This window comes from Lolium rigidum, chromosome 4 (assembly GCF_022539505.1).
Source record: "Lolium rigidum isolate FL_2022 chromosome 4, APGP_CSIRO_Lrig_0.1, whole genome shotgun sequence".
Classification (NCBI taxonomy): domain Eukaryota; kingdom Viridiplantae; phylum Streptophyta; class Magnoliopsida; order Poales; family Poaceae; genus Lolium; species Lolium rigidum.
The window spans coordinates 195,268,507-195,277,066 of record NC_061511.1 but is presented as its reverse complement, the minus strand read 5'-3'; the positions used below and the strand labels follow the sequence as shown (position 1 = coordinate 195,277,066).

The window sequence follows — 8,560 nt, the reverse complement described above, 5'->3', positions numbered from 1 at the left end:
CTCATCCCACACAGGTACACCTTCGTCACGCCACAACTCTAAAAGTTCTTCAACCAATGGCCTCAGGTACACATCAATGTCGTTGCCGGGTTGCTTCGGGCCCTGGATGAGCACTGGCATCATAATGAACTTCCGCTTCATGCACAACCAAGGAGGAAGCTTATAGATACATAGAGTCACCGGCCAGGTGCTATGACTGGAGCTCTGCTCCCCGAAAGGATTAAAGCCATCCGTACTTAGACCAAATCTTAAGTTCCTTGCGTCATCTGAAAATGACTTGAACTCTCTGTCGATTTTTCTCCACCTGCGACCCGTCGGCGGGGTGTCTCGAGCATCACATCTTTCTTACGGTCCTCTTTGTGCCATCGCAACAACTTGGCATGCTCTTTGTTCCGGAACAAACGTTTCAACCGTGGTATTATAGGAGCATACCACATCACCTTCGCAGGAACCCTCTTCCTGGGGGTGGACTCGCCCTCAACATCGCCGGGGTCATCTCGCTCTGATCTTATACCTCAATGCACTACATACCGGGCATGCATTCAAATTCTCGTACTCCCCGCGGTAGAGGATGCGAGTCATTGATGCATGCATGTATCTTCCGCACCTCTAATCCTAGAGGGCGAGACAACCTTCTTTGCTTCGTACGTGCTAGAGGGCAACACGTTCTCCCCTGGAAGCATCTTCTTTATTATTTTCAGCAACTTTTCAAATCCCTTGTCGGAAGTACCATTCTCCGCATTCCATTGCAGCAATTCCAGCGTGGTACCCAGCTTTTTCGACCATTTTCGCAATTTGGGTACAACAGTTTGTTGTGATCCTCTAACATTTTCTCCAACTTCAACCTCTCCTTTTCATTTCCGCAGTTCATCTTCGCATCAAGAATGGCCCGACCCAAATCGTCATCCGGGTCATCAAAAATCGGCTCATCGAAAATGTGCTCTTCTTCAGCTTCGTCTTCCCCCATTCTACTACCACCGTCTTCAGTGAATAAGGGATAGTTGTCACTATCCTCTTCTTCTTCGTTGTCTTCCAATATAACCCCTTTTTCTCCGTGCTTGGTCCAACAATTATAGCTGGGCATGAAACCGTTCTCCAGCAGGTGGACGTGAAGGGTCTTCGAGGTAGAGTAATCCTTCATATTCTTACATGAACTACATGGACAATACATGAAACCATTCGACCGCCTGTTTGCCTCAGCCACGTTGAGAAAATAATGCATGCCATTAATGAACTCGGGATGGCACCGGTCACCGTACATCTATTGTCGACTCATCTGCATTTTATATGTATATCAAAAATCATTAAATACACAACATCATGGATATATGAGTGACCAACTTAATTAATATTCAAGTTCATCACATAAAACTAATTGTTTTTTATTAAAAAGAAGAGGGGCTCACCGAGGTGGTACCGTGCCGGCTAGGGGACGAAGGCGGCGATCGACGGCGGTAAGGACGGGGATGATACTAATTAAAACCTACAAAACATACCATAATTTCAGCTCAAATTGCATATAAAAAAATAAAATCACTAACTTAGGCATTTCATCGAACACCTTGCTTGCACTACAAAAATAGTACGAGTTAAAACTACCAAAGAACTGAGCTAAATTAGAAACGCCGGAAGGAAGGATGATATTGCTAACCCTGGATAGATGTATGCCGTTAATCTTGTTAAAATGGTGGAGAAAAATGAAAATTATTGGAGTGTGAGAGGTGCAAAATTTTTGGAAATGTGAGAGATGAGAAGGAAATGAGATATGCAGGGAGCTCGGGGCCGCTGCGCGCTGATATAGGGCATGGACCCTTTAGTACCAGTTCCTTAAACGAACCGGTACTAAAGGTGCAGCCTTGGCCCCACCACCGCACGGAAACTGGGCAGAAACCCTTTAATACCGGTTCGTGTTACGAACCGGTATTAAAGGTCCATAACGAACCGGTATAAATGTCCCACCCCTGGAACCGGTATTAATAACGCCTTTCGTACCGGTTCGTAAGGGAACCGGTACGAAAGGCTTAGATGGATGAGAGGTTTTCTACTAGTGCGCAGAGGTGGTTTTTGGTTCGAGTTGGTCCAGTTGTAATAGACCCATGGAACTTGTGTATTGTAACTGTCGTTCAGTCAGTCAATAGATCACTAGTCAGTAGCCACCGACTGTGTTTGTAATCGCCTGCATACTATTCATCTCAAAGCTAGTTGATCTTTCTCCGGAATACTAAATAAATGAACATCTATTTGATTAGTTAAGTGCAGTACAATTCAATGAGCTTTCGTTGTTTGTGAAATGTGGAAGGAAAGCTGTTATACATTACCTTCTCGTCCTTGGTTTCCTTATCCTCTGTGTGTTTGACATGTCCTGGTGGCATATTAATTAACAGCAGCAATATCCACATAATCATTCCACAACCATATGCAACATGTAAGAACAAAAATTGCTATACTGGTAAGCACATGCATGACAAAGTAGTATCAAAATATAATAAGAAACTAACAGACCAGAGTTGCGAACATGACAATGAGTAATCAACGGAAAGCATGATTATTTCTTGTAATAGCAGTCGCATAAAAATATAATAGGAAGTTTAAGAGCAGTGGCATGCCGCGCCAGTTGGTGGATATTGTTGTTTGCAAAAGTTTATAGTTGTACAACTAAATAGTATCATTTTGGGAATATATTTGCACAGAGAAATATAATTTATCGGGCTGAGTTATGTCACTATGCTCTTTCAGTAGGTAATGTTGTCGTTGCAGTAAGGATCTGTTTATTTTGTTGCCGGTGTAGTGGCTATTCAATGAATGGAAGCTGAAGTGTTAGTCTCTGGTGAAAAAAGCATCGATGCTACCACAATTGAGATTCAGTTATCGTAATGTATGTAGAGTCTAGCTTAAACAGGGTACAACAGAAGATAGTATACCGCTGTTAGTTTAGTACAAACATACTCACTGAAATATGAGGGTGTAATATATACCATTTATCATACAGATTCCCTCGAAACAAATGTACATTATGAGGATATTCAACCTGAACTGTAATTCGAGCTTGGAATTACATTTGAAATAAAGAACGACCAAATAGTACGCTTAAGGCTGTATATTTACCTTTGGTGCAACGACAAGAGTAATAGTCTCCAACCTAGCCAACAACCAACCCCTTCGAGCTCAGGGTACCATCAAGCTTAGAGGCTATAATTTGAAGGAGTTCTTTCTGGTCAACAGGGTTTTGTGCTGCAGCAGAAAAAAAAACACTGAAGACAATTTGTGCTACAATGATGAGTACCACAAGTCAAAATCAGCACAAATATTTCAGCAAACACAACCACTGCCATATTGTGGAGATATTACAAAGAAAGGAACAAAAACGTGGTCTGTTGGGCTGTTGATTTCAATGATTGGGGGGGGGGGGGGGATCAAGTTTCCACCATGATCACCTTAAAATAAAATAAAAATACTTTTCTTTATGTTGCCTTGGTTAGGTGGGTGGAGAACCCCCATTTCTGAAACACGTAGCACAATTGCCTTCTTCAGCTTCCAGCTGACAGTTTAATTTCACAGAGTAAGCAGCTGCTCCACTCCTTAAAGCCCAGGGCATCATCTTGCTAGTGAGAATCCTGGAGGGTTTCCTGTTCCTACTTCCTGGTGACAATGGAAGCCCTTATCTCTGCAGTTCATGGTGATATTATCAGCAGAGCCATATCCATCATGGTCGAGAAGTACCGAGAGCAGACAAACGCAGAGGAGGATCTGCAGGGGCTGCACCAACTGCTTCTGAGAATATTCGTCAGTCACGGAGGAGGCTGACGAGCGGTGTGTAACAAACCTGAGGGATGATGCGTCAGATTAGCACCATGAGAGCAATTTTCAGAGGGTACTTCCTTCTTGGCACCTTTAGGTACAGAGAGAAGAAAAAAATAGGACAAAGAGATGAGTCTTGCTCAATCCAAATTTAATCCAGCTAAGCGCTTTGGCCTCTTCTCTAGCAACACTCAAACTGAGAGTATGATAATTGGTAGAGACATCAGGAAGGAGTTAAGGTAAATTATTCTTGGTATAGAGAACATGTTTGCTGATATGAAGGAGTTTGCTACATTTCTGATGAGCTATCCTCGGATGTACCGTCAACCTTACGGTAGCAAAATCCTGTGTGGCTTCTTAATTACTACTCGTGTTTGTAATTTACTCCCTCCGTTCTGAAATACACCAATCGCGTCTAGATATATCCAAATTTAGACGAAGTTGTGATATCTTTTGTAAGACGGAGAGAGTAATATGGTTGTTAATCCCAACGGGGGAACATTCAGCCACAAGTTTCCACAATGTTGACTGCTAAATCAAAAACAGATACTTTTCTTCTGACACAACAAATATGTCGCCTTCGTTGGATGAGTCTACAAAGACTAGGAGGGGAAACCCCCTTTTCTGAAACACATAACACATGACTTTGTAAGCTCTTTGTAAGCTTTCAGCAGACAGTTCAATGTCGTCTGATTAACAACTGCCAAACTTCTTCAAGCTGAGAGCACCATCTTGCTAGTGAGCACGTTCCTGGTGCCAATGGAGGCTCTTATCTCTGCAGTTCTTGGTGATATTATCAGCAGAGCCATATCAATCATGGTGGAGAAGTCCCACCGGCAGACAACTGCTGAGGAGGATCTGCAGAGGCTGCACCAACTACTTCTGAGGATATCTACAGTCGTCGAGGAGGTTGAGGGGCGGTGCATCTCAAACAGAGGGATGATCCGTCAGATTAGCATCATGATAAAGCAAATGTTCAGAGGCTACTACCTTCTCGACTCTTTCAAGTGCATACATAAGAAGACCAATGATGAGGAGGTGAGTCACTCCACATTTGATCCATCAAAATTTAATCCCGCTAAGCGCTTTCGCCTCCTTTCTAGTAGCCCTCAAATTGAGAGCATAGTAATTGGTAGAGACAACAGTAAGGATTTAAAGCAAATTATTCTTGTCCTAGAGAATATGGTTGCTGATATGAAGGAGTTTGCTATATTTCTGATGAGCTACCCTCGGATGTACCGCCAACCTTATGGTGCATATTTGTATTTAGACAAGTATATGTTTGGTCGGCAAATGGAGAGGGAACAAGCCATTAGCTTCTTGCTACAAGCTGAGCCTCTAGGAGGTGAAAATTTGGGTGTCCTACCAATTGTTGGTCCTGGACTAATTGGGAAGAGCACTCTTGTGGAACATGTCTGCGACGATGAGCGTGTGCGCAATCACTTCTCCTTGATCTTGCGCTACGAAGGAAATGACCTTAAGAGTGAAACAGAAACAACTTTTAGAGATCATTGTGTGATCAAATATCAAAATAGTGCTTCTGGTGAAGAAAGGTCGTTGGTTGTCATCGAGTTGTTAGGGGACGTGGACGAAGGGGCGTGGAAGAGATTGTTGCAGACTTATGAAAGATGTATGGCATATGGGAGCAAAATCATAATCACTAGCCGTTCACAAAACATGGCTAGTGTTGGAACAACAGAAGCCATCGTGCTAAGATGTTTGTCTAAAGAAGCTTACTGGTATTTCCTCAAGATGCTTTTGTTTGGTAGCACGGATCCGGAGGAGCACCCGAAGTTAACATCCATAGCCATGGAGCTGGCCCTTGAGATGTGTGGATCTTTTATATTCGCATATAGTGTTGCCACCTCACTTAGAGCAAATACAAGTGTTCGATTCTGGTGCAGGGTTCTCAGAATGGCTAGGGAATTCACGCAGAAGAATAACTTCGTGCCCGGTGAATATAATGAGGATCGTATGTCTCGGTACGCTTGGAGAATTGCTGAAACACCACGAGGTTCCGATGATCATACGGTATTTCTATTACATCATAGCCACCAAAAAGGGCCTGCTGCTCACGACGAAGTTCCAAGGATAACGATGGTGGATCTTATATTCGGGGCATGGAGGGCTATCCCGCAGGGAAAATTTGAAGTCTTGCAATGGAGATCCCTCATACCACCGTACTATAGCTACGTGTGTTCTTGTGAGATTGTGCAGCACAAAGAACACCTGGACATAGAGCCGTAGAGGTTTTTGGTTCGAGTTGGTCCAGTTGTAATAGACCCATGGATCTTGTATATTGTAAATGTCATTCAGTCAGTCAATAGATCACTAGTCAACGACTTTGTTTGTAATCACTTGCATACCACTCATCTCAAAGCTAGATGAGCTTTCTCCGTAATATTAATTAAATGAACACCTATTTGATTAGTCAAGTACAGTACAATTCAATGAGCTTTCGTGGTTTGTGAAATGTGGAAGAAAAGCTGTCATACAGTACCTTCTTATCCTTGGGTTCCTTATCCTCTGTGTGTTTGATACGTCCTGATGGCATAGGAATTAACAACAGCAAGATCCACATAATCATACCAGAAGTTGTTATGGTCGGTCTGACCTATACACGCAGGAAGCCCACTAGTGGCTAGTTACGGGCTTAGCCCAAGTAAATTAGGGGCTTAGCGCAAGTAAATTAGGGTTTAGAGGAAGCCGTCCTCCTATATAAACACTTGTATTCCTTCGAGATTAAGCAGACAATAATTCAGTATCATTACTGTCTCGTCTCCTGAAGGGAGACGGGAGAACCCTAGCCCGCCGCACCAACCCTAGCCGCCGCCTCCTTCCTCCGCGACGGCGCCCAGCCGCCGGCGCCGAGCTCTCCAACCTCTCAGCCCTCACTTCCATCCTTACAACCTCCGCCCTAGACCCGGTAGAACCCTAGCCTCTACCACTTTGGTATCAGATTGCCTAGGTCTCATGGGCTCCAACAGCCCCCCCGTCGACCCCGTCGCCGCCACGCCCGCCGCCGCCACCAACACCACCACCGCCACCGCCGCTGCCATGACCGGCGCCCACGCGCTGCAGGGAGCCGCCGCCTCCTCCAACGGAGACCAGGCCGCCGCCGCCCCCACGGGCCTCGACCTCCTGCCCGCTACTTTGGCGGACCTCGCCGACAGTCTCCGCGCCATCCGTTTCGAGCTCGCGGAGATCAAGGCCGACCAGCACCCGCCGCCCCCACCGCCCGCCGTTCCGCCGCCGCCCCCACCGCCCGCCTCCGCCGCCAGCAACGGTCGCCCCACGTGGTGGCCGCCATCGCCTTCACCAATTCCCACATGGATCGACGCGTCGCCCGTCTACACTCAGACTGCGGCGCGGACGACGGTTCAGCAGCCCGCCCACCCCTTTGGCGGTCCTGGCGGGTTTGCGGCCCCCTTCGCCGCGAGCACGTCCTTCAACCCGGGCCGCCAGGAGGGCGCCCCCGAGGTCCCGCCTCTGGCACAGCAGCCGCCCCGCTTCACCAAGCTGGAGTTCGCCACCTACGACGGCGCCACCGATCCCCGAACCGGCTGAACCGGTGTGAGCGGTTCTTTCGGGGGCAGCGGACGCTCAGCGCCGACCACACGTGGATCGCCTCCTATAACCTACGGGGCGCCGCGCAGACTTGGTACTACGCCCTCGAGCAGGACGAGGGCGGGATGCCGTCCTGGGAGCGCTTCCGCGACCTGTGCCTTCAGCGGTTTGGGCCGACCCTACGCGGAAGCAGCCTCGCCGAGCTGGGACGCCTCGCCTTCACCACCACGGTCCAGGACTTCGCCGACTGTTTTCAGGCGCTCGCGTGCCATGCCCCGGGCGTCTCGGCGCGGCAGCGCGCCGATCTCTTCATCGGCGGCCTCCCTGACTACATCCGCGTCGACGTCGAGATGCGCGAGCCTGCGGACCTGCAGACGGCCATGTACTACGCACGGGCCTACGAGCAGCGCGCCATCGCCATGCAGCAGGTCTACGCGCAACGTGGCAGCGCTCGTCCCGCGCTCCGACCCGCCCCGACGCCCACCGCCCCGCCGCGTCCCGCGCCAGCCGCCGCTCCCGCGGGCCCTCCTGCGCCGACTCGCCCCTTCAAGCGGCCGGACGGCCGCGGAGCAGCTCGGCGGCGCCGCCGGGGGCTGTGCTTCAGCTGCGACGAGAAGTACGCGGCGGGCCACACGTGCGCCCGCCTCTTCTACACGGAGACCGTCGACGACGCCGACGTGGAGGCCCTCACCGCTGAGCTCGCGGCCGCCACCGTCACTGAGGCCGGTGTCACGACCTACGCGCCGGTCGACGCGTCCGCCTTCGTCGTCTCTCTTCATGCTATGGCGGGCATCAAGACGGCAAAGACAATGCTGCTCCCGGTGACGATCAATGGGGAGCGTCTCACTGCGCTGGTGGACACGGGCTCGACGCACAACTTCCTATCCAACACCGCCATGCGCCTCCTCGCTCTCCAGCCGGCGGGATTGGAGAAATACAGCGTCACCGTCGCCAACGGGGACCGTCTTACGTGCCAGGGCGTGGCGCGACAGGTTCCCGTGCTCGTAGGCGACGAGCCATTCTCCATCGACTGCGTCGGCATCGACTTGGGCTGCTACGACTTCATCCTCGGCCTCGACTTCCTGAGCACCTTAGGCCCCATCCTTTGGGACCTCGACGTGATGTCTCTCATCTTCCGGCGCGAGGGCGGCCGCCGTGTTCCATCGGACGGGCTTGGGCAGCACCGGCGCATCCC

At 49.3% G+C, this 8,560-nt stretch overlaps 1 protein-coding gene across 1 annotated transcript; it reads left to right on the top strand.

Annotated features, from left to right (window-relative positions):
* The first annotated feature begins 4,491 nt into the window (after window positions 1–4,491).
* LOC124705490 (disease resistance protein RGA2-like) lies at window positions 4,492–6,121 on the top strand. Its single transcript, XM_047237198.1, has one exon. The coding sequence runs from the start codon at window positions 4,558–4,560 to the stop codon at window positions 6,043–6,045; it is 1,488 nt and encodes a 495-aa protein (XP_047093154.1). The 5' UTR covers window positions 4,492–4,557; the 3' UTR covers window positions 6,046–6,121.
* The last annotated feature ends 2,439 nt before the right edge of the window (window positions 6,122–8,560 follow it).

Coding starts and splice junctions, on each gene's coding strand:
- LOC124705490 (XM_047237198.1), top strand. CDS start 4,558: ATGGAGGCTCTTATCTCTGCAGTTCTTGGTGATATTATCAGCAGAGCC.